The sequence below is a fragment of the Amblyomma americanum genome, chromosome 1 (assembly GCF_052857255.1).
Source record: "Amblyomma americanum isolate KBUSLIRL-KWMA chromosome 1, ASM5285725v1, whole genome shotgun sequence".
NCBI lineage: Eukaryota > Metazoa > Arthropoda > Arachnida > Ixodida > Ixodidae > Amblyomma > Amblyomma americanum.
Genome location: NC_135497.1, coordinates 501,989,756 through 502,015,833, shown reverse-complemented (window position 1 = coordinate 502,015,833; position 26,078 = coordinate 501,989,756). Strand labels below are relative to the sequence as shown.

Below are 26,078 nucleotides of genomic sequence, written 5' to 3'. Positions count from 1 at the left end.
AGCTAATTAGACATAATTATTATCTATGAATAACGAAAAATGTACTGCTATGTCACGCGACTGTAAACAAACCACACTGGATTTCACGCCGCTGGAACATTCCGTGGTTGGTTACATTCAGCTTGGTTAGATTCAGCTAGGACACTTGGTGTTTATATTATATATATATATATATATATATATATATATATATATATATATATATATATATATATATGTGTGTGTATGTATATATACACACCTGGGATGGTTCCTTACAATCGGTTGGGCAGCCTGCCACAAAGCAGGCTTCAGACAAACGTACGAACACACTATGTCTTAATGCCCGGAATGGCCACTATTCATGCTCCCGCACTGAAACCGGAGGCCTGAACACAATAAACTAAGTAGCTCTCCCCCCCTTTCTTAACGACATTGTGCCCTTTTTTGCAATGCGCAGGTTCCCCGTGTTATTGTGCGCATGCTCACCAGTCTGGCGATCCTGCTCACCTCGGCGGTGATCGTGGTCGGCATTCACATGTACGCGCGCACAGCAGATATGACAGAAGACACACTCTCGGTTGGTGGGAACCAAGTCAACAAGTTGCGCAAGCCTGACCCGCGCATCTTCGACCTGACGCTGGGCCCGCCACCTACGGATGCACCTGCGCCTCACCAGGTGACTCGGCTGCACTATTCAAAAGTCTTGGACAGGTATTCATTTATTCGGAACGCCGTGGTCGTGGAGATAGTGTGCTGCATGATGGCTTGCGGCAAACAGAACTGATTTTAGTCACCCTTGTTAGGGAGTGAGCTTGCAGCATGACGTATAGGTCACGCTAGACTTAACTTTGTTCTCTTTGGGTTTTTAGGCGAATACTCACCTACTGGCGAATGCTCACCCACTGGGTTTGTAGGTAACTTGGGCTGATCGAGAGCACTATTTTTTTTAACTCCTCTGATTTATGGCGCTCTCTAGATATATTTCTATTTAAGAGGAAGATTAATCTTTTTACACTTGTAGTATAGGCGAGATGATTTGATCGGTGTTGGTTGTCGGCCTTACGAGCACTGCAGTCATGAAGCCTTGAATACAGCAATCTACTCATAGCAGGAGCAACTGCGACTACATTAGGTATCAATAGACTTTTCCTAAAAACGTATGGCTAATATTAAAGTTATTTATTTCTAGGGCTCCTTGAAGATGAAAGATGCACCCAGTTCACCCGAGACGCATACCACCACCCAACCGCCAACGGAAACGCGTTCACCAACAACTGAGAGCAGCGGAGGCCATACGACCCGCACTACCAGCAAGACCAGTCTTGGGAACATGACCACTGAGAAGCCGACGCCGACACGGGTGCCCGAGCAAACCACAGCGCCTGATCGGTCACCAGGCGCGAACGAAACGGCTTCAGACAAGCAAGGCATGAAGGATCCACCCGTCCCTACTACTAACGTCAGTGATTCCCCCGTGCGTATTGCAACTAAACGAAGATAAGCGCACGCGAGTGGTGCTGACTGGTAGGATACACCCGATGGTCAAGTAGTAGTAGGGGTTGATTAAAATAATAATAAAAATAAAGGAAAAGGTTTTCGCTAACCCCGCCATCTGCCACCGATACTGAAGCACCTAAGCTTGGACAGCGGAAATAAAGGATAGCTGGCAGAATGGACAAATGAAATGAGAGAGGTGAGGGGACAGGCAGAGAAAATAGGGTGGAGAGGTAGTATACACAAAAACTATTTACGCAATAATAAATATGTACAGGTTGCGCGCGTGATTAGTTCATGATGAAGCATCGAAGGTCAAGGTAGATTACCACCTTCAAAAACTAACGCACAACTATGTTTATCATGGCTTTCATTTCCTGTTTTTAACACGTAAATCGATTGCCCGCCCTCAAGAATTATGAGTCCTTAGTTCCGTCACGTACAGCTACCCTCTGCTGAGAATGATTAGGAAACGTCCAGACGGTTGTGGGTCGCGCAGATTTCATTTTCCGTACATATTAATATTGTGTGTAATGCAAGCCATTATTAGCTTTAGTTCTACTACACCAAACCAAGTATTTTCTAAACACCCGTGGCCACAAATATAATGAATATGTCTAGTTAGATGGTGAAAAAAATCCCAACGACCCATCTCGATGTTTTATTAAATGCTGTTTCTCGTCCCCTCCTGGAAGAGTTAATTGATTTTTTGTATCTTAGCAACTGACTGGCGCCTAGTAAAGCATTTAGAAATTAACTTTACAACCACAAAAAAAACAACTATGGCTTGAAGGTTGCAATTAACATGTAAGACTAATTATAAACGACGCGTACTAAAAAGAACCGCTCGAACCATAATGCTTGTTCAAAAAGAAATAATTTCCTTCGTCAACTTTAAACATAAGCACAAAACGTATCACAAAAATCAGAGGTAGCATGCATGTATACAAACTCCATCAACATGGACGGCGAGGTGTGTTACAAACAACTAGAAAGGTTTAATTGCACCGTAATGTAGTGAGAGACCTTTTTGGGGAGTGGAATAAGCGACGGAGTTGGGAAAATTGCGAGTTTTCATCGCACCTGACATTGCAGTTGAGTTAAAACGTGTTTTTGCCCGTTGATACACAAACTGAAACGAATCCCGCCAATTTTATTTTTTGCCTAAGGTAGTCTGAAAACTCCTCCTGAAGATAGAAAATATTTCACAAAAGTAGCTTAAGCCTCATTTTGGGCTGCCAGGAACGTTTACCAGTAACTTTTTTTGTCGCACTGCAGAAGGTAGTTTATTCCTTGTATTCTCTTAATTCTTCTGTCCACGTTAGGTCCGCTGTTCGTTAGATTTCGGTAGATTTTTTTCAGTTTTTAATGGTCATGTAACGCAGTGTCTAGGAGAGCCTCAAACTGAATTCTTCATTTTATCTTTTTCGGCAGTACTGTCTGCATAGTGACATGGGGCTAGTTTCTTCTGGTCTCAGCAGAGTTTTGACATATATGTGCCAAAGTGTAATACAAAAGTCCTAAAAAACGTCTTTTACTGCATAGGACACGATTAGCATTGTTCTGCGGTATAATATTGTTTCATTTTTAGCAATTTTCTCGAGCTCAACTTCTAGCACGGAGCAAGTCAAGTCTTCCTCCGTGGCTTCTAGACTTGCGCGCCGTAAGGCCGTGACAGTGCCATGTGTACCCGTTTGTCTTCACAGAGGGCGGTATATTTTGCCTAACAAGCCTGATTCAAACCACTGATTTTAACTCGACCTAGAGCAAGTTTCAAAGCAATAACATGCGTATCAAAGACTGTAACGTATCTGAAGTCCACGCTAGGCTGAAATAAAAATCATAACGCATTTTTGCAATCTAAGCCTAAAATATATTGACTTCAGTCTCGAGGCAGACCAGTGTTTCAGTTCGGCTAGTAAAGTTTTTCGGCATTTCCGCACACCACCGGCTTTGGAGAGAATATGTCTTTCGCTCCGCAAGTACCTATCTATGCCTGTTATTTATCCTCTATATCAATGAACCATCGGCTGTTGAAACAAGTTTGGAAAAGTCCTTCCCCATTTCGGGCTCACAGTGTTCACGCGATATGACCCCAGCCTATTAAAAGTGTTTTTAGACTTAACGCAGTATTAATGGCGGAGCGTATGCAGCGACGAAGAAGGGAGAAATAAGGTTTTTTTGCGCTGGAACATTAGGCTGCAGCAGCAATATTCCTCTCATATCCTGACGGTAGTGCGGAGAGATAGGAAGAGGTAATCTGAAAAAAATTGCCAGTTATTGTAGAAAAACATAGTTCTACTTTCATCTCTGAAGAATGTTCACTTACGCTAGTGTTCACTCGTAGACTTTTCAGCAAAGCAACCGGATTACTAATGCGATCGATCGTAACCGCTGCCGACCGTAATATACCTTTCAACAGCTTTTCCGCTCCGTCACTCCTGGAAAGCTTGCCAAAATTAACAGTTCTCGCCTGTTTACACACATCATATTCTTAACACGGAACATATCCGTGAACATATATCCTTTGGAGCGAGTTCGTTCGGCATGTTCTTAATCATAATCCGCCGGATGGGCAACAAGACTAAGTCAAGAAACACACGGATCGGCTCAAGGTTCATCCATCCGTATGCGTGCTTCTTCACTTTTGGGAAGCACATGACAAAAGTAACACATGAACCTCGCAAAAATATTTGATGTCCACTCGGGCCATGAGCTCCGTAGCCTATATATTTGGGAAGGAAACTGTGCATCTGCCCCAGTCAGCACTAGCGCTGCTTATGTGCTCAGTACCATCCACTGCCCAGTAACTTACCATGGTAGAGAGCCACGCTAGGAGCGGATAATCAAAGCTTACTTCTCCGCATGCAGAGCAGCAACGACAAGGATGGCACAGTCTGCCCAACCGTCCACAAGTCCTTCTGCAATGTCAACGGAGCGGCGCAGTTCTTCTATGACCCGGACGAAGGATCGTGCCTATCTGCGACAGTGCAGAGGGCTCACGTGTGCAACCGCAGTCCGAACCAATTCGCCTCCATCGAGGACTGCTTGGCGGCCTGTGTCAAGGGCCGGTGGGCTCCTGAGCACCGTTGCGTTCAGAAGCCGCGGTTCGTAGCCTGCACTGCTGAAGACGCTCGCGGTGACTGGTGGTTCCACGACGGCCGCAAGTGTGTCCCATGGTCCTTTGCGGGTGGCAGATGCCCGCTGGCCTCGGCACCCGTCTTTGATACTGCGGCCGTGTGCGGCGCGCAGTGCAACGATTCGCGGACACGTCGGGAGCGGGGATGCCTGCTGCCGGTGTCACAGTTGTGCGAACCTTCGCAGCTTCGCCTTCCGTTTTTTGCCGCTCCGTCGGTGACGGATAAAGGCACCGCGTTCCAGTGTCACAGGGTGGAGTGGGAATTTCTGCTTCGACACCGATGTTTATTGGGCTCCAACGCCTTCGTCAACCGGGATGAGTGCCACGAAACCTGTCGCCGTCGAACGCGACAATATTGACTGTTTTGTAGCGCTTCCTTCGGGAGTTGTCAAGATCGACATGAGCTCAGCTCATATATCTCTCTTTGTAGAACAAAGCACATTATTCTTCGACACCTTGGATTTGAAGGCTTTTCTTCGCTTCCAATGTGGTAGCGTTTCTAAGAGTGAGTACCATAAATGATGCTTTTGTTTTTACACGTTCACAATGCTACCTTACTTTAGCGCAATTCAGATCTTTTCGGATGTCCAGAACGAATAATCGCAAATTTCATCATTTCGATTCAAAACCCCATGTTTATACATTACTGCAAGGGTAAGCTGACAGTAAAAACGGCAGAAATTCTACATAACTCGATTAGGAGCCACGTTCCTTAATTACTGACAACGAATACTTAAGAGGGGGCGCTTGGTTCTACAGCGTCACCTGCACAACATGTGTTGCCTGGACATACGACTCCGGGTGACGTCGCAGCGCCTAGTTAGAAAACACATCCGGCTTTGCCGCCCATATCTGCCAAGGGTGACAAAGCGTTTGTGTATACCGTCACCGTTTCCATAGGCACGCCAAAGTTATGTGCAGCAGCTGTTGGGTTTTGCTAGTGAATCATTTTATGCTGTGTGAAAAATAACTAAAGTACTAATTCTTGTTCGCTGTGCTGAAAAATTGAGTGCTTACCTCTGAGTCTTGATAAATATTGTTGTGCTTTATTTTTGAATGTTTTGCAATGTGCGCACTGTAGCAGAGCGAAAAGTTGACCATGTTTGTATTGGTATATTTTGATGGAAGGATAGTGCAAACAAGTCACGAGACACTGGAAAGCGCTCGCCGTGTGTGCCTTCAAATGTCCCGTCCTTTGTTTGCACTATTCCTCCATCAAATTGCTCGCTGCATACTAGGCATCATGACAGGCCGTGAAATGCTTGCTATTGAAACATGATCCGCAAGAAGCCTGCTTTAAAATGCATCCGAAGTCTGGTCTTGGGTTCTTCATAATAGTTTAGTTTATGGGGGTTTAACGTCCCAAAGCGACTCAGGCTATGGGAGACGCCGTAGTGAAGGGCTCCAGAAATTTCGACCACCTGGGGTTCTTTAACGTGCACTGACGTCGCACAGCACACGGGCCTCTAGAATTTCGCCTCCATCGGAATTCGACCGCCGCGGCCGGGATCGAACCCGCGTCTTTCGGACCAGCAGCCGAGCGCCATAACCACTCAGCCACCGCGGCGGTCCAGGTTCTTCATAACGTTTAACCACATAGCGCTAAATAATTTTAACAGAAAACACCATCAAATGGCATGAACAAAAAACTTCTGTGCAAGGCTTCTTTAGATCCAGTTCAAGCAAAAAATGCGAAAGAAGGTGCCCGGCTCTCCCTTTGCATCAGTACTCTTGGAAGCCGAGCAAGCTGTCTGTACAAAAAGATCAAAACAACAAAATCATCGACGCCGGCACTAATTCCTACGCCCGCTATGGCCTCGTTCCTAAAATTTAACGAACGGTCATTTGGCAGTCGTTAAGAAGATCAAATCGAGACTCAACCTAAGCATGAAGAGTCGCATAAGTAAAAGTGAATAGCTTTAAGACCTTTGCAAACATCATACACGTGAAGTAAAAAATTATCTCAATTAGAACCTCTGATATCATTCTTGCAAAATATCACGAGAATTTTTTAATTTTTTGAGAAGGCTGGAGATCAAGAACAGGTTGAACCGCAATAGCAGTCCCAAAATATAGGAGTACTGCTGTTGCACCATTTAGTCAGAGAGATTAGTCGCACTGCACGTGTTTCCTTTTTCCATGCAAACATCTGAAGTTCTGAACAATGGAGGAATTAAATGACGTCCTCGAATGCTGTTGAATTATTTTCATGAATCAACTGAAAGGAGCAGTGCGTGTGCAAATTAACCAGTATATTTACGTCGAGCGAGAAGCCGGGAAAATATTTTTTTTCAGATGGTCAGGGAATGTGAACTTTGATATACCTATATGTCAAAGGAAACTGCGGTGTAAACTAGCAGCAGGAAAAATAAGCTTAGGAAAAGTTGGCTCATTGAGGAGGTTGGTCAAGTGCAATCTTTAACAGAGGTAGTTGGACAAAGCCGTCAGGAAAGCGAAGATCGGACATATAGGTTGAGCAAATCTAATTATTATAATTTTAATTGTAGTATCTTAGGGACAATTTATCGAACACGCCTCCTCAACGGAAGGCAGCCTTAATATGTCGTGTCAGTTCTCTCTGGGTGCAGTATTGTCAAACCGTTAATAATTTGTCGTCATTGTGGTCAACCGCTCACCTTGTGATGCTTCTGCACTGGCAACACCACTGATAACAGCGCAATTTCTGCGTACGTGAGACGCAGAAAAATTACTCCCGGTTCTTTGCGAAAATCGAATGTTGTGTTGTATCCAAGAACACATTTGCACCGGGCACTTCAATGATGACCACGTGACGGTTTGTGATGGTGATTTTGCCCATCCGCGGCAGGTTGTAAAATACCCGCCGTATTCCTCGCATTTTTTAAATATTTTTGCGTCCTTCCTATCTGCTATTCTTATCTACTTTTCTCGCTTTTCCTCCGAGCATAGCAGAGATCCGAAATTGCTTTATTATGTCTAGCTTGTTTTCCTTTGTTCTATTTTTCTTCACAGTAATGCTCAAAAGGCTGGCGACAGGGACATCAGGCGTCCTGAAGAATCTGCCCCTGAAAATTCAAGCAAGTGAAGCAGACATTTAGCAGTATATTCCATTTTTGATACCAGTAGTGCCATCTAGTAGCATACCAGACACCTGTTTCCTCATACATCCGGCTGTTCCTGTGTGTTCACTTCTCAGTACCCGTGGCGCCATCTAATCAATTATGGTGGAACCCTCTTTTCTCTACGGCTGTCACGAATTGAATTTCTTGGTACTGGTGCCGTCATCTAGTTTATTATCTTGGAACCCTTTCTTTCCTAAGCTTGAAACGCTGATGTTTGGTATCAAGCCACATATATTATTGAAATGTCCGCGTAACTTGGGTGTATCTGTCCAAGCTCGTATTTGAAACTTCCGTCCTGTTAAACTTTAATGATCTGTTAACGTCATTTAGTTATAAAATTTAATGAACTCTTGCTCGATGTTAAACTGTGAAACAGCATTCTTCGGAACCACCGCACCTATATTTTTCTGTCTGTATTTTAAAGTTGAGACACTGGGTGGAGTTGTCGGAAATATAATAGACTGTTGCCGTGAAAGGTCTGCCTGCATTGAGCTAGCGCTGTTCTTTGATGGAGCCGCCATTATTTTCGCTTTTAAATTTTCTCTGAATTTTAACGCGAGAGCATTAAGATTTTGCGCGACAGCTTGCTTTTGCTTTATGATATAACTGCGCATGTTCTTTGACAGAATACCAACCCTATAGAAACATAAATAAGGCGAGATTTTGTAGTCAATAATTGATAGGCGGTCACACTGACGGTGGCTTTTTCACATTTGAAAGACGGCTAGTGTGAAAGCGTGCAGAGTCTTTGGGCGTATTTTCAGCAATTCTTGGTCACATTGTGAAACCAGGCAACAGGTACTGTAACCATGCGACCAGCATTCTTCTTCCGGCCACCCTTCGTCATTTCCATATACCTGCTCGGTCAACTTACTTCTTGGTCCTTGCGGCTTCGTTAACCTCGGTGACATTGCTCCAACACCTCTGTGAGGCGGGCGTGACCCTTTACTATGGCGTAAAAGCGGACGCGTAAACGACTATCATGATGCCTTGAAGTGTGCTTTCAGACCGGATGTTGTTAGCAGTAACTGCACCAAATATGCAGACCCAGGCATCCACTAACGGCTCGAAAGATAGTCTCAATACAGCCAGTTGCATTTCCAACATGACGCTCATTTTGGTTTGCACAGTTGCCGAACTTAACGAATCGCACGAAATAAATTGAATCAACTGTTTCCTTCGGCAATGACTGCAGTGGTACGGACCTGCTAGAGTGCCGGAATGACGCCCAGTTCATGATGCTCTGGACGTTCACCTTTTGCCCTCCTGTGGGTCGTAACCTAGGGACGTGTGGACTGGTCAACGAGCTAAAGTAGCGGCGCCTAATATCCTTCCGGGCGGGAGCTTATGATGCGCTTCCAACAGGTCCTGAACCTGCAGTACCTCCGCTTGGAATGTGTGCGACTGCGTGAAGTCTCGGTTGATAGACTGCTTTGAGTGCTCCAGTGAGGCATATTCTGCACGATTGCTTCTGCAGTTCAAGCCCTCCTTCCCCAATCCTCGGGAGGAAAGCAGTGCTCAACGTGCACATGTTAGGACTGTCATGTACACTGTGCAGCGGTTCCAGTTCATCATCTCCGGCCACCCACTTCTTCCAAAGCGTACAGGAGCTCATTTGCAAACCATCCCATTATTACACATACTATATTTTCGTCTTCGTTGCACGTGTCTCAAGATGCTGGATGTATTCGTGAATGCATGACAGAGAAAAGCGACGCAGATGAACTGTCCCTCTAGCTGAGGAAGCTGCTTTAATATTCAGCCTTCTAGCGGAGCTACTTTTCTTCGAAGCGTTGCTGCTATTTGGTACCGCACGCCAACGAGGCCTGTGGCTTGTTCCATGCACTTTGGAAGCAGCACCGGTGCGGACATGAGAGCGCGCATGTCTTCGAGTGGCAGGCACCCGGTCCATAGATGGCATTCATACATCGCTATAACTTGTGCTAAAAACGAGTTCGGCCCCGCCGCGGTGGCTCAGTGGTTAGGGCGCTCGACTACTGATCCGGAGTTCCCGGGTTCGAACCCGACCGCGGCGGCTGCGTTTTTATGGAGGAAAAACGCTAAGGCGCCCGTGTGCTGTGCGATGTCAGTGCACGTTAAAGATCCCCAGGTGGTCGAAATTATTCCGGAGCCCTCCACTACGGACCTATTTGTTCCTCTCTTCTTTCACTCCCTCCTTTATCCCTTCCCTTACGGCGCGGTTCAGGTGTCCAACGATATATGAGACAGATACTGCGCCATTTCCTTTCCACCAAAAACCAATTAATATTATTATTATTATTGAAAGACTGAAGCAACCAGCAACGTCGGCGCATTCACTCTGCAATACATCTTTAATGTGGCGCATGGTTTGAGAACTGATCTTTTCAGGACAGCAAATTTGTGGGGCGGACCACTCCACTGGGCCAGTCTATGTGCCTTCAAGAACGGTGACGTCAGGGCTTGACTATAATGTTTGGCGATTAGAGCGAGACTTTGATTTGAGCTATTTGGTTGTAGCATGACATGGTTTAGGCAAAAAGCGTACAGGCGCTAGAAGACGGAGACAACACACACACACAAGGCAGGACTTGGCGATTACTTCCTTTAGCAGTTCTTTGATACACGAAAGAGCAGCGGTATTACCGATACATGAAATGGGCGCCACCGCGGTGCCTGTCCGCGGCGGTCGAATCTCAATGGAGGCGAAATTCCAGAGGTCCGTGTACTGTGTGGTGTCAGTGCACATTAAAGAACCCCAGGTGGTAGAAATTTCTGGAGCCCTTCACTACAGCGTCCTCTGTAGCCTGAGTCGCTTTGGGACCTTAGACCCCCATAAACAATACACCGATACATGAAATGCTCTTTTTTATTTCAGATGTGAGGCTGCTGGAATCATTTGGTGAAAAATAAATCATATGTGTCATTTGCGCATGTAGCGAATGACAACGAAAACTAATGCAAGTACGATGCCGCTAGAGGTGGACTTCCACCTCCAACCAAGCTTTCATGATTTTCAAGAGAAACCGTACTGGGCATCATTCTTACGACGAGGAAAGTTCAAAAAATGGTCAATACACTTTTGTCTAAGCACACGAGAACAGATTTTGTTTCCCTGGGCATCGGTATATCATGAAGATTGTTCGGTAGAGGAGACCGCGGAAACGCTTGTCATCACTACAGATACTGCTTTGGTTTGTCGTCAGAAAAGTAAGCAAGATTCGCTAATGAAAATAAAAAACTTGATTGCGGCTATCAAGGCGGTTTGTTTCTAAACGTTTAGGTTTAGACTGATATCAGAACCTTTAGAGATTGGGCTAGTTTGTTGACATAGCCCTGCGTAGTCAGTTTGTATGCATGCATCAGCAAGAGGGGGCGGAATAACGTATAATAAATAGAAAACAAAGTTTATGGAGATTTGCACGAAGACATAATCATTCTCCCCTTATCCTCCCCTTCACGCTTGCTTATGTCACAGCGCCCGTGACGATAAGACGTAAAGTTTGCCTTTTAGAAACGCGGAAAACTACGGGGTGATGATATACTTTCCGAATACTTCGCTTATCGTCATTGCCCCAATAATTCATGCGACAGCGTGCTTCTGCTTTTTTATTCTATTGCGCATGCCCTTCGCTAGAACACCAACCCTCAAGGCGGTTATATAAGGCGCGTGAATTTCTTTTCATTCATTGATAGGTGCTCACACAGACGGCGACTTGTTGACATTTGAAAGAAATCGTGTGTGAATGCGTTCAGTGTTCTTGAGCGCATTTGGAGCCATTCTCGCGGTCGCAACGCGGAACCAAGCATCACGTATAGTGACCATGCGTCGAGCCTTCCGACACCGGCTACCAGTCGTCACTACCATGTACCTCCTCGGCCCACGGCCATTCGAGCTGGATTATAATGGAATCGAATGCCGGAACTTCGGCCGTATGCCCCGTGCAGTGATCTGCGAGAGCCGTGGAGTTGAGTTTCCCCTTCCGGTGGCGATGTGAGGAAACTATTTGAAGATGAAATCGGAGTTTCTTGATGACCCGGTGGTTCTACTCGCAAACATTCACATTACTCAAGGAAAGGAGAAGGTTAACTATTTATTTACAACATAGGTAAAAAAAACGAGAAGAAACAAAGCAAGGAGAAAACTATTCACATGACTAAATCGTGGATCAGACGAATTCACCCCCCGCTCAACCCAGAGCACTTGGTTTTAAACCCTCTGTCTCCGCCCTTAGCGGGGACAGCAACCAATAAGACAACCAACGACCCATCTCGCCAATCAGTGGTTAGGGAAAGGAAAATAAGGTCCGCCCACTGATCAGAGATTGGGGAAAAAGGTCTGATTAAAACATTTGGGAAGGAGGTTTCGAATAACTACACAAACAACACAAATGCGACTTCCGTTCCCACGCCACCCACGGCACCACAGACGCTAGAAACATGTGCCGACGAGGCGATGACTCAGGTTGTTGACAGCAACAAAGAGAAGACAGTCGTTAAGGGAAGTAGACAGTCGTTACAGGAATAGTGGGCTTCCGGTCACTCGGCTAATATCTCGTGCGCCCCCGAAACCTCGTCAACCCCCTAACAACCACATGTCGTTAGCTGTACTTGGTTCGCGTTTTTCCCGGCGGGTCATCCCCGTGACGGCGCGGCGTAAACGAGGACGTCCGCTGCACAAAGGGGCGGCAGGGATGAGACGGGCCCCTTTGTTGGGGACTTCCGACCCCGTGGGAGCAGCTTTCCTTGCGAATACAAGATCAACGAGTTCGCGGAAAGGTCAGCGAACTCCACACGTGGCATAGTCCAGCGCCTCCTCGCCGTTTGCGCCTTGATGCTGACGAAGTTCTCAGCCTTGCTACCAGCTGCACACCTCGACGGTGACGGTGACGCAGACATACACACGCACGCACGCACGCACGCACGCATACACACACACTGCTTTTTCGCCGAAAGAGAACTACATCGCTTACATAACTAAAGATAATCGAACCTGAAGCAGCCAGAAAGAAGCAAAGTAATGGAGAGCGCCTCAACGCCACCGCCGAGGTACAACTGACGACGGAGGCGCCCCAGCATCGAGAGCGTCGCCAACGGAGAGGCGAATGGCGCGCACCGACTACTGCTGTTTCGGACGAAGTTCTTGCTAGGAAACCCGTGCAGAATAGAGAGTGGTGGAAGCATCACTGAGGCATTCGAGAATCTTCAAACCGAGCCATCGTTTTCATTGTAAATACCGCATTTTCCCCGCTGTTTTACCATTTTCTATTTCTGTTTTGTTCGGCCCGAACTGAATGGTCACCATACGGACAGTGCGACTGGAGGTTCGTCATATGTCAACCAAGTCCGAACGAATTCTTACACAGTCGCCGAACAAAGTACGTACAGCCATTCCGTAGGACTCGCCTGTACTCCTGAAAGTGCTGTTTTTGTCGTTGTTGTTGTTGTCTCAAATACGATGGCGCATACCCATGGTGGGGGAATAGCCAGGGTTTGGCACAGATCCAAAGAGGAAAAAACTCATCCAGGTTTATCTCAAGAGTAAAATGAAGAGCTAAGCTTCGGAGGCGTAAGAATGCGACTTCTTTCTCTATTGAGGTGTTTAGAACGGTGGCGAGGCAAAACGAGCAACGCTGCATGATTTGCAAGTAAATATTGTAAGCGGTGTGCTTTTTACACGCTGGTTTTTTTACAATTGCTGAAGCTTCTGAAGATGACACTTTGCTCCAACTACACTCTCTGCGCAGTACCTGCATTCTTTATTTGATATCTTGTCCTCTGATCTTGTTCTGTACTTGTGATTTCATAATAACCTTTTGTATTCTCCACTTCCCTCTGAAGTCTTCCGCCCTGAGGGGAAATTAAATCAATCAACTTGGATTGGATAAGTCGATAGTGCACACTTACAATGTTAATGAAGTGGATCTTCCTCCAAAGGGAATCGCTCATGAGCACACCGCCACATTTTCAACAGACTGCCCTACACTTCTTTTCTTCCTGAATTCTCACTGTGTCGTGATGTTAGAACTTCCGTATTTAGTTGGTACGTGGAAGGCAAAACAGACTACACTCCCAATAAGCGATATGCTAAGGAGTGTAACATAATTATACTTGTATTAGCTTCCCACTTAGAGTCATTCACACATTTACCACATTATTGAATATCCGCGACCATATAGTATTAAGCTCCTTGGCTTTCTTCTTTCTCACTCTCTCTCTTGCTCCCGATAGAACGCATTAAACGGCGGTAAACTGTATCCATAGATGGTAGCCATTATTATTATGGCCTTATAAAACAAAATATCAGAAGTCGCATTTGGCCGCCGTGCGAGGCTTAGTAAAAATACATTTAGATTGGCAAAATAAACTAAAAACTTGAGTAAAAGAAGCGCTGAAGAAGAAGAAAAACACAAGACGGGTCGCCATGATTTTGCTGCTTACTTGCGTTGGGACGCTGCTGGCTGCGATTTTCGTTGGTTTGTACCACAAGCCATGGCCTTTCGTCCTGCTGGGCATCTGGCATAGGCAAGCCGAAGACGTCCCTGGACTTCGGCGTCTAACCGCATATCATGACCCTCGTGAGGATTCACTCATTCGAACACTTTGCATGAGGCCTTTCTAGACGTCGCGGCAATAGATAGGAAAGATTCCTGGACAGTTTACCTCTAACGCCAGTAGGGGTTCTATATCAGAATCGTGTAATAACGGCAGAAACAGGAACCGTTTCTACGAAGTAAACCTTGATGTACGAGGTAGGTAAAATTAGGGGATCTCAAAGTGTTAAGTTGTTTCTTGTGTGTATAGTGCGCGCGCCCAACTGCCGCCAAATGGAGACGGACTTTCACATTTTTTTTTGTTTTCGTGCCTAGGTCATCAGTCAAAACGAAGTCACTATTTCAGTAAGGAAGGGAGAAAGCAGACCGTCAGACCTCAAGTTTTTCCTCGCTTATGACCCACTTGTGCCGCATAAAAAAAAAGACTATGTATAGAAAGGATGGGTGTTTTCAATTTTTTTTATTTCTCGATATGCACAAATGAAATTTTTAAGTATATTAAAAATAATTTTGTGACCACTCAACCAATATTCAACTGTTATATCTTCAGAAAATTGTTTTGTAGTATATGCTTTTCTTGACAATCTTGCTAAATGGCGGCAGAGTTTAGAAAATGTGGCAGAAGGCTTGCTCAACAATCATCGCATTCCTAGCAGAGTGGTAGAGGTCGAAACGTTCTTATAATCTTGATTGCGAGAGGCATACATTTTGATTTTGAATTTTTATGTTGCAGCGTTCGTTGATATATCTAGAGTTAGAAGAAAATTTGGCACAATTAACTTATAATTCAGCATTTTGAAAAAAAAAGTATTTATCTGCCCTGTGGTCCTATAAAGTAATAATAATAATAATTGGTTTTTGGGGAAAGGAAATGGCGTAGTATCTGTCTCATATATCGTTGGACACCTGAACCGCGCCGTAAGGGAAGGGATAAAGGAGGGAGTGCAAGAAAAAAGGAAGAAAGAGGTGCCGTAGTGGAGTGCTCCGGAATAACTTCGACCACCTAGGGATCTTTAACGTGCACTGACATCGCACAGCACACGGGCGTCTTAGCGTTTTTCCTTCATAAGAACGCAGCCGGCGCAAGAAAATAAACGGGGTCGACAAATTAAACTGTTCTGAAGAAACGTCCTCTGCAAGGTGATTATATCTAGGCAGAAAACCGGTAAGGAGAAAAACGCCCGTTGTGCGAACGTTTCCCCACAGTGCACAGCCACCGCGGTTCGCGGTACAATTTCTTTTCTACTTCCCCGTCTACATCAGCAGTATTTCAGCAGTGTACTGAGCTTTGTAGGCGTTTAGAAAAGCGAGCAGCAGTGAAGCCTAATTACTCTCACCTGTTGCCAGATTCTGAATAGCGCAACTGCGCTATTACTTTGCAGCACAAGTAGCGGCACCTTTACCACCCACCTTGGACTACGTCCACGAAGCCACCGGGCGAGTCGATTTTCGCAGCTTCGAGAGCGTCACCCAAGCCCTCCGGGTGGTTCACTCTACGAAGGAAGCCATCTCTGTCGAGTCTCTGACGATCATCGTGCCACTGCTGCTCAGCCTGGTCCTGACGGGGTGCGTGTGAGCCTTCTGACATTTCGCGTGGGGAACGCTATCCGGAGACCGCTTAATGAATTCAACGTAAAAAAATCGGTAACTTTTTTTGAAGTGCATTACTAATTCGTACAAGCTGTACTATGTCATCACAGGTAAGATTTGAAGGAAGAAAAACAAACATAAGCTTTTGGCGCTTCCTTTCAGTAAAAAAAAAGGAAGCCTATCTTGCTTGTGCTGTCGAAAGAAATATGCGTTAATTTTTAGAGCTGCTGTATATCCTTGCAAGAAGTTTACAGGTGATACACATTTGAGTGCTACACAGTCGCGGTGCCTCGGGTGGGTGCTCTCCGTGCTAGACAGATTTATGGCGGGCCCGAGAGATGGCGCTTCTGGCGCTAGGTGTGGAATCGGCGGCTTAGTTACGGAGCGAGTCCCTGCACGCACAGCCCCGCGCGGGTATAAGGTGCTGGTGGCAAGTTATACGCTAGAGAGGGTATCACTTTGTTTAAGCTGAGGTACCAATGTTGTTCACAGCTTCAGTTTTCTGCCTCGCATCAGGACTGAAGGTGGTCTCGCGGTGTGGCAGCCTTGGTTGCTGGGATTCCGTAGGCCATACGAGTATCCTCGACAGTAATAAGAAGAACCGGCCGGATGCAGGCATGTGTATGGTGGGCCACATAGCAACGAGAACGTTGGATGCAAAAGCGATGCTGAACTGGTGATGCTGAACAGCTGCCCCGAGTTTCGCAATTTAGGCATATACCTATAGCGTTGTGTATTAGTTTTCTTATAAAAATCTCATTACAAGCGTTTTGGAGAGGTTTCTCTAAACACGGTGTGGCGGCAAAATTCCCCCAAGCAGCTGGAGCTTTCAATTATTTTCTTCTTACTTACAGATCGCTTTAAATTGCAAGAAACTAGAAAGCCTCAAACCTTAATCATTTCTAATAGATACCCTTTACCCTGTTTTTTGAGCTCTGTATTACGAACGTCTTCCAGTAGAGATTTTTGCAAGCCCTCCATACATGAGTGCTCTATGTCCAGCTTGAATGGTCAACTTCAAGAAGTTTGGGGGTGCCATGGAAAGAAGATGAACGCAAGAATGCTTCGCTTTAAAACTAAGATTACTTGCACATGTGATTCACTTCAGTGGAATTTGGTTTTCGACTTCTCCTTGCCTATATAAGAGGCATAGCAAGGATTCTTAATTGCCGTCCAGTTATATTTGAAAATTCCCTTATATAGAAACAAATCAAATGTAAGGCATAAGAGATCAGAAAGTTTAGCATACCACTAAATCTTCACCATTTAAGGTGCAAGCTTTTAGTAAATTACAAGATGTAGATAAAACCTTTAGAGTGTCCGTAATTCCCACATCGCGTCTCAAAAAAGTGTGGTCGACATCGCAGGTGGTGGTGGTACAAAAGACGCCAGTCGTCATCAACCACGTCAGCGGATTCCCGCACATCCTGCAGAAGCAACTCGTCCCTGCATACACTTCAGGAATCTGATGAAGCAAAACACCGGCGCCCGGGTAAAGCTATACTTTAGGATTTCGCACAGCTAAGGCGTGCAGTCAGCACGAAGAAAAATAGTGCCACAAGTGAAGTACGGCTGGAAGGGGGTCACAATTCGCGAAAATTCAATACAACAGGGACACCCACAACGAGTTTAGCAGGAGAGTTCTAACTTCTTTGGCATGGGGTAGCGGCCCTATGGTTGGCAGCCATCTTTTAAGAGAAATATTTTGCTTCACACGTTATTAGTGAAGTGTGATATAGAACTGTGATATAGCATTTCTGGGGATAGGATTTCAATGACGTCCTTATGCTGCTGTACGCTTATGCCTTTTCATATCAGACAAGCCAGTTTAGCGTGAATAAACCGTCAGCGATAGCCCAAAACTGGTTCAGCAAGTCGACACCGCTGCTTTTGACAAGATGACAAGTTGTGAACTTGTGTGCAGTCGCTCGCTGCCGGATAAACTATTGTCTACTTCCCTACCCTACCTCCCTACGCCCAGTTACACTTTCTCATGCTCTCCCACTGACCATTCTACGTGCCTGCTGCACATGTGCAGAAACAAAAAGAAATCAGCTAAGTACCACCCAATCATTAGCAGCAGAGCACGGAAGAGGGGCGGACTAATTTCGTTGACCTTTTCTTTGCGAGGCTGCGCTCTAGATAGAAGATTCTACCGGCTACGGTATGGCTATGGCATTAGTCAATACTGCCGATTTGTTGCTCTAATTTACGACGAATAAAAGAAGAGCGACGTCTTAGCTGGTGCCGTTCAGTGTAAGCCATATGGCTGGCACTGACATGCAGGACAAATTGCGTAAACACTTTATCAGTACGAAATGACCGGCGGCGCAAACAAGGACACTAACAAGAAAGAGACACCACATGCTCACACTACCAACTGTTTATCGCGCGGAAAGGTGGCTTGTTTAAACATTCAGCTCAAGCATGTAACATCGCGTTATCGCTCCAAACCCAGCACGTGGAAAAAAAAACATCAACATCAGGAAAACGAACAAGAAAATTTATCCCCTGCAGAAAAAAAAGTAACAGATTCTGATAAAAGGAATTAAAAAACTTAAAGGAGGGGGCCATCTTTTAGAAAAAACAGCGTCACACAATCGTAGCTATAGCAGAGTCCTACATGAGACGCAAAAGTGGTCAGACACTAAAAAACCAATAACAAATAACAATCTTAGCGAAAGCAGAGTAAACAAATGAAGCAAAAGCTGTCAGAAACCGAAAAACTGCAAACACTATAAAGATAAACTCAATAAGTTCAAGTTCAAGTTCGTCTTTATTTACATCAGGAAGATGTAGGTAGGCCCTGACAGAAAAGTGAGAAAAATTCACTTGAAGGAGTCCGGGCCCCTTCTACAAGGCAAAATACAACGAAAGCAACAGAGCTTGGTTAGCAATGACGAGGTAGAAAAAAAAAGTTAAGAGGCGCTGCGAGCATATATTGTTAAAAGACAAAGAAAATAACTTATACGCCCAAAACAAGAACACTAAAGCTTTTGTACGCTTTTTATAATATGACAAACTGATTGATAGAATCAAGTACACATATTAAAAAAAAATGCTTGCGTATGTCAGCACATTTATCAAAAGGGACTGAAAGTCACCGCTCTAAAGCGACAAGAATGTCACGTGGGCTACTTTTTTCCACAGATATTCCTCTACTCAGCAGCTTATTTAATACATGTGGAACTGCAAAGCGTAACACAGAACGTCCGTATTCTGTACGACAGAAGGGAACGCACCAGAATGACTGATTTCGAAATGCATATGTTGGAATAGTGGCTTTCAGGCAGGATAGTTCTAGGAACGTATACTGGTGGTAGCGTATACACTTTTTATATCTCAGTGCTAAATGATATTCATATAGGTCATGAGCTGGTGTAATGTGAAAGCGCGTGAAAAATTCTGTGTGCGCACGGTAATCGACGTTTGCTATGTGCCGGACTGCTTTCTTTTGGAGCATGAATGTTTTATTTATGTTGGCCTGCGTTGTATTGCCCCATACTAAGAAACAGTAATTTAAATGAAGGAGGAACAGCGTGTTGTAAATTAGTATTTTTATAGACGTCGGAAGAAAATACCGAAATTTTGCTTGCATTCCTACACATTTCGTGAGGCGACATAGAACTATACTAACGTGAGCGTCCCAGACCATGCTCTTACTGAAAAATACTCCAAGTGTTTTGGCCGTATCTACAATATCTATAATAGAATTCCCAATGGGAAACTGATGCTCTGCCATGATCGCCCTATTTCTCGCTTGGAAAACAACTGCTTTTGTCTTTTTCGCGTTTAGTACCAGGGAGTTTGCTTCGCTCCAGTGTTTGTGGGCATCCAACGCGCTGTTAATGGTTCGGACTAGAAATTCGAGACTATTACCTTTAAAGAACATGCTAGTGTCATCTGCGTAAATTACATATTGAGGCTTATTACTTCTATTACCAATGTCATTAATGTAAAGAATAAAAAGTAAAGGTCCCAATATACTTCCCTGTGGGACGCCGGTAAAAATTTTCTGAAGAGAAGAGAGTTCATTTACTATGTGCACACAAGGAAAACGATGTTGAAGATATGATTCGATGAGGAGGAGTGGTGTGCCACGTATGCCGTAGAGTTCAAGTTTATTTAGTAGTTTGTGGTGAATAAGGTGGTCAAAAGCCTATGAAAAGTCAACAAAAATTCCTATGCATATCTCTTTATTTTCAAATGCTTCGAGAATTATTTCTTTTTGTGTTAGAAAAGCTGTTTCAGTGGATCTGCCTTGATCAAATCCGTATTGAGGTGTAGACAGTAACAAAGATTCTAAAAAAAAAACTCCACAGACGGCCGCTAGAAAAGGAGGGCTGAAGAGTCGCACTGAACATGATGTCACAAAAAACTATCCAGAAATGAAACTTGATTTGTACGGAGGGAGGGATATCGAAGAGTCGCTAACACAAATGCTTCCCTTCTTTTTAATCATAAAAGCCTCAATAATTTCATCTGCCACCTGATCGGGACTCCTGCCCAGAATCTGCAGGGGTTGCTCGTTTTCCTGATGTCAGTGCTTTTTTCCCACGTGCTGGGTTCGGAGCGATAATGCGATATCACATGCTTAAGCTGAATGTTTAAATATGCCACCTTTTCGCGCAATAAACAGTTGGTAGTGTGCGCATGTGGTGTCTCTTTCTAGTTAGTGTCCTTGTTTGCGCCGCCGTTCATTTCGTCACGCACCAGCTCTCCCCTCAGGCTGTTATTCGGAAGTTACTTTATTAGTAGTTCGTACTTTCTTGCACAATTTTTCAGACACAATATAGAGCATGGCAAGCCAGCATACATGAAAACGCACTCTTGAAAGCTGTTTTTTTTCACTTGGTTTATGGGGGTTGAACGTCCCAAAACGACTCAGGCTATGAGGAACGCCGTAGTGAAGGGCTCTGGAAATTTCGACCACCTGGGGATCTTTAACGTGCACTGACGTCGCACAGTACACGGGCCTCTAGAATTTCACCTCCATCGAAATTCAACCGCCGCTGCTGGAATCGAACCCTCCTCTTTCGGGTCAGCATCCGAGCGCCATAACCACTGAGCCAATGCGGCGTCTGCTAAGCTTCTTTGAGAGCAGGAGCAAAATCTTGCAGTTTTGGTGTACGATTCTCTTATGCTTCAAAAGGCGCGTAGCAAACACCCTAACTTGTATGTGTTTAGACGCTTATGCACTCTTAATTCAATAATGAAATAATGCAAAGAGGGCATTTGTTTTTGATGTTTGTTGAAACGTGCAAGTATTACTGTCCTTTGCTCTGTGGTAATGTGGGCCACTCAGGCACAAATCGGATAAGTGATTACACCTTATAGGTTAAAAAATCAGAGAGTGCGCTGTTTCATTGATTTATTTAATAAAGTTTAATTGCCTCTGTTATCACTGGCGATAAGGAAATTTACTTTGCCGTCTTCAAAGTCTTAATTATTATGTTCGCGGCACATTTCTGCCAGTGGTTTGAATTTTTTTTTTCTGCTTCGGGGAACGGTGTTTTCCTACCTAATGGTCGAGCTCAGTGTTATACATTTTTTTTATCGCTATTGCAGTGAATAAACAGAACAACTTCAACAAAGACGCATGCTGTTCACTGCCGCTCTCATGTCCAGGCGGTCCTACACTGCGAAGTTACAGACTTGGTCGGCGACGCCATTCGGTGCCGATCCCGAGCGTGCAATTCCCGGCGCTCGCGAATTTTGGGCCAGCAGAGAGCACAGGTACGTTGTGTCATCGCTTTGGTCAAAGCACTGACATGTCAGCTCCTCTAAATGCCATTTCACATTTACTGGGTCGCTGTAATACCGTGTTTCATCATGTATGTAACGCGCTATAGAGTTTACTGACGAGCACAGCATGCCCATTTCATACCACGTGGCAGTGCGTGCTACCACGTAGCACCATTTCCTGCAGAACAGAGCAATACAACTTGTTTTTCGTTGTGCTGTACAATTAGAAAGTTGGGAAAGCGAAAGAAACGACAATGCCCAGGTTCAACCTTTGTCAGATGCATAGAGCCTAAGGGTGGGCCTGTGGGTCTAATTTAGAGGCTCGCTATTCATTAACAGTGTTCTAGATTTACTAAAAATCAGAAAAGTTCTCTACAACGCCTACGAATTTCGGTGATGCTACAATAGCCTCTCTGCATGAGCTGGAAGCAATCCCCTTCAATTCATTGCTTTGTCAGCGGCTGCTCATACGACATATGGCACGAAAGAGAAGGCTCTCGCAGGCGCTAGTGATTCTGGTTAGCTGCTCCCCTATTAAAATCGCGCCTGATTTGCAGGCGCAAGAGCATTTGCACACACATTGGCAGGCTTATCGTGATTGCTGTAGAGGTAGGCAAGTGCCAGACATGTACCGTTCTCAAATTACAAGGTATGGTTTAGTACTTCGCTTCCCGTGATTTATGGGCATGCCTTCGGTTTCAACACAAACACCAGCAAATCGGGCAGTGGTGGTGGTAACTGTATCGGATCTGGTAACCAGGGTCCTCAAGACTGGTAACCATGCTGTGGAAGCCGGTCAGCCGGGTGGCTGATATAAGAGCGCAAGCGCCCAATAAACGCACTGTTACTCTGCACCTCGAGCTCAGCGGTCGTCTGCGTCGCATGCTATCTTGAACGACACATGGTGTCAGAAGTTCTTATCACGCCCATTCCCCGCTTCAACTGAGCCAGCGCAATGGAAGTACTACCGCCCCCTAATCGCCAACTGCTCTCCGAAGCGCCGGCGGAAAAGTGGAAGCAATTCAGGCAGAGGATGGATTTGTACTTCAAGGCAACTTCGCATGTGAACGGTTTCGCGATTTTAATAATAATAATAATAATAATAATAATAATAATAATAATAATAATGGTTTTATTTGCGCCTAATGAATACATGGCGCGGGAGACCCGCAGTAAAAGCTGTCACAAGCGACAGCTTGACAAAGCCGGAGGCCCCCCCTATGCACTTGACAGCATCATAGGCGCAATGAAACGGCATGTCTCATCTAAAAACAAAATAGAACAAAACACGAAAACATCTGCAATTACAATCACTCACAAGAACTACATAAAATTATACAGAAAATGTGGTAGAATGAAGTTAGAAAGCACTTACAAAAGCAATGAAACATTCATGTGCGATAGCAATGAGTTTAGCGAAAGTAACAGATAAATTAAGCACATTTTGCTTCAAATAAAATTCAGAACAAAGTGAATACAGACAAGCGGTACAGTCAGGGTAAACAACAACGTGACAGAGTAAACAGGAATGGCAAGCGAAGTGTCCTAGTACATGTTGAAATACCGGCGGAGTGTTTTGAACGTCACGTTTTCAAGTTGGATATGTTTATGATTTAAATCATTTAGTAACCGGGGTAGTTTATTCTGTATTGTTTGTAGGCCGTATGTTGTGCGAAACGTCCTTACTTTCCAGAGCTCCGTGTGACGTGTCTGGCGTGTAGTAGTGTTTGGTTGTAACCTGGCTAGACGATGTAGAAATGAACTGTTGCTAGCGTTTTCATTCTTAATTGCCTTGCAAAGGATATAATCAAACAGTTTGGTAACAGGAATTATATTGTATTTGGGAAATAGATGATACGTATGTGAATAAAACGGCAGATTTTATATTACTCTTACAAACCTTTTCTGCAACTTGTGAAGCTTCTGCAAATTTCCGTAAGTTGTCGTAGACCAAACTAAGTGACAATAATTGAGTCGGGAGGAGAATTAGGTATTATAAAGTAACAGTAAGATTTTTGGTGGTAGTAAATTGCGATTGCGGTATACTAGCCCAATTACTTGTGCTAGCTTAATTAGCATGCTGTCCACGTGGACATCCCATGACATATTCTGCTGAAAGATAACACCTAATGTCTTAATGTCGACGTAATAGTGGAAACGGACCATCGACCACTGATAGCCATTGCCCAGAAGAACCTGTCAGACATGCCTCCTCGCCTGCAGCGTTTCTTTATGTGCCTCATGCCGTTCAACATTTCTCTGCTGTACGTCCTAGGGAGAGACCTTGCTCTGGCGGGTGCTCTCTCAAGAATCCGATGCGACAGCGATGAGCCACCTGAAAGCGAACTAGAAAATGTGGCCACCCATGCAACGGCCGGCCTCTCCACTCTCGTCAGCGACACAACAGCCAAGCGGATGGCAAAAGAAACGAGTGAAGACGACGAGCTAAGGCGAGTCACTGAAGCCCTACAAGATGGACATAGCGTTATAGGTCAGCTAGCTCCCTTCGAAGCTCAGCTATCAAGTGTGGAAGGCGTACTGTTGCGTGGATATAGAGTTGTCATTCCGAAGTCCCTAGAAAAGAAATGTTGCAGCGCCTACACGGGGGCCACTTGGGCGTCGGAAAATGCAAAGCAATGGCCAGAGTATTGATGTATTGGCCTGGTATGGCAGCAGAAATAACTGAGAAAGTTTCCAGGTGCCAAACCTGCCACCGTTTCGCTTACATGCAACCAAGTGAACCCCTAATGCAAAGGCATTGTCCCGCATTACCGTGGGCTAGGGTAGGCGCGGACTTGTTCGAGCATTACGGAACTACCTTGCAGTCTACGATGCCTATTCCAATTACCCTGAAGTAGAGCCGCTTTCTCACACTACTAGCCACTGTGTAATAGAGGAGCTGGCCATGATATTTGCACGTCACGGCATCCCGCTTGAAGTATGCACGGACGGCGGACCAAAACTTTCATCGCAGGCATTTCATGCCTTCGCAGAACAGTTTGAATTTGCCCATGTTGTTTCTAGTCCCGGTTTTCCACGCTCAAGCGGTTTGGCAGAGAAAGGGATGAACTTGGTGAAATGTTTCCTCAAGAAGGCGCTATATGTGAATGAATACTTTTGGATCGTCTTCTTAATTACAGGACAGCACCACTCGAGGCCGGACAAGCCCCGTGCGAGCTACTCATGGGCAGGAGGTTAAGAGCGAGGCTGCCTGACTTCGCAGACCGTAGGGCACCAGAGGTCAAAAAGCACACCCAAGCCCACCCTCAGAGACGTCCACTAGAAGCACTCGGCGAGCATGACACCGTTAGGCTGCTCGACAAGGGAGGGTGGACCACAAAGGCCCTCGCAGAAAACGCCGCCGCCCCTCGCTCATATATGGTCCGTAAAAAAGACGTGAATCAGCTTCGTCGCAACCGTCAACATCTGCTGCGAACAAACGAAGAGTTCGACCCCTCACTGGAAACCATTCCTGACTGTACGGAAGACAGTGCTAGCGACTGTGCTTCTCTTCCAGGCTTGCGGCACCACAGGAGTCCCTGGGCAACTCGAGCCCCACGTGTGACGATCAAGCCACGGCTGCCCACACGCCTCAAGAGCATCCTGAGCCAGGGCAACATAGTCCTCTGGAAACCATGAATTCCGAGCCGGACGACGCTGGGCTTCGCCGGAGCACCCGGTTAAGGAAAAAGCCCACCCGCCTCGTGTATCAAAAGGACTTTCATCAAATTGCTTGAATCGATCTGCTGTTGTATTGTGCTAGTTGTTTTCTGTTTTTAGAGGGAGAAAGATGTATCGGATCTGGGAACCAGGGCCTTCAAGACTGGCAACCATGCTGTGCAAGCCGGCCAGCCGGGTGGCTGATATAAGAGCGCAAGCGCCCAATAAACGCACTGTTAATCTGCACCTCGAGCTCAGCGGTTGTCTGCGTCGCATGCTATCTTGAACGACACAGCAATGACTTTTATTTTCAAAAGGAATGGTGTGGCGTAGGGTACTGGAATGCTAAGACATTGCTATAGGCTGACAGACACATACACAGGAGATAGCCCTGGACCACAGATGTATGGAGTTCGCACTTTTCTTCCTTAGACAATAGCATCAAATGCGAAACACAGGGGTCTTTTTTATCTGAATGAAGAGGCTTTTACAAATATGATGATTCTGGGTCATTGAGGAAGCGCACGTACTAGGATTGTACAGGCAGCACTTGCTCAATGAGTGGTCGTTAAATTGTGACATATGATGCGCCTGGAGACCTAGAATCTTTAAAACCTCTGACACACTCTACGGCCGCTTCTAAGTCAACCGAGTTGTACTGGGTTCTTGCAGGGCGTGGTGCTTGGCTTCACAGCGCGAAGCGGACTACCAGGAGCCACGTCGTGTCGCAGGCGCGCACCAATCTTATCTATAAATTGCTACCCATTATAACACTTTATGGCTCTCTCCTTTAACTTCCGTTCCGGGGAAAGTGCTGCAGGCTAGGGTATTTTG

At 45.4% G+C, this 26,078-nt stretch overlaps 2 protein-coding genes across 3 annotated transcripts; both read left to right on the top strand.

The window, feature by feature from the left end:
• Positions 1-503: 503 nt before the first annotated feature.
• Positions 504-5,020, top strand: LOC144105906 (uncharacterized). Of its 2 annotated transcripts, none has more exons than XM_077638882.1 (3): positions 504-658; positions 1,172-1,441; positions 4,348-5,020. In XM_077638882.1, exons 1-3 carry the CDS (start codon positions 518-520, stop codon positions 4,972-4,974), a joined length of 1,038 nt encoding a protein of 345 aa, XP_077495008.1. In that variant the 5' UTR covers positions 504-517; the 3' UTR covers positions 4,975-5,020. The 2 variants fall into 2 exon arrangements, with proteins under 2 accessions (XP_077495008.1, XP_077495007.1); XM_077638881.1 differs by having other exon boundaries at positions 1,172-1,456.
• Positions 5,021-11,519: 6,499 nt separating this feature from the next.
• On the top strand, positions 11,520-25,335 carry LOC144127979 (uncharacterized). Its single transcript, XM_077661011.1, has 7 exons — positions 11,520-11,663; positions 14,333-14,447; positions 15,632-15,815; positions 17,207-17,331; positions 21,468-21,575; positions 23,860-24,034; positions 24,725-25,335. The coding sequence occupies exons 1-7, from the start codon at positions 11,520-11,522 to the stop codon at positions 25,221-25,223; spliced, it is 1,350 nt and encodes a 449-aa protein (XP_077517137.1). The 3' UTR covers positions 25,224-25,335.
• Positions 25,336-26,078: the final 743 nt, after the last annotated feature.

Coding starts and splice junctions, on each gene's coding strand:
- LOC144105906 (XM_077638881.1), top strand. CDS start 518: ATGTACGCGCGCACAGCAGATATGACAGAAGACACACTCTCGGTTGGT. Junction 659..1,171: donor ATGCACCTGCGCCTCACCAG/GTGACTCGGCTG, acceptor ATTTATTTCTAG/GGCTCCTTGAAGATGAAAGA. Junction 1,457..4,347: donor CTAACGTCAGTGATTCCCCC/GTGCGTATTGCA, acceptor CTCCGCATGCAG/AGCAGCAACGACAAGGATGG.
- LOC144127979 (XM_077661011.1), top strand. CDS start 11,520: ATGCGTCGAGCCTTCCGACACCGGCTACCAGTCGTCACTACCATGTAC. Junction 17,332..21,467: donor AGCAAAACACCGGCGCCCGG/GTAAAGCTATAC, acceptor TCTCATGTCCAG/GCGGTCCTACACTGCGAAGT. Junction 24,035..24,724: donor AGTGAAGACGACGAGCTAAG/GCGAGTCACTGA, acceptor TCTTAATTACAG/GACAGCACCACTCGAGGCCG.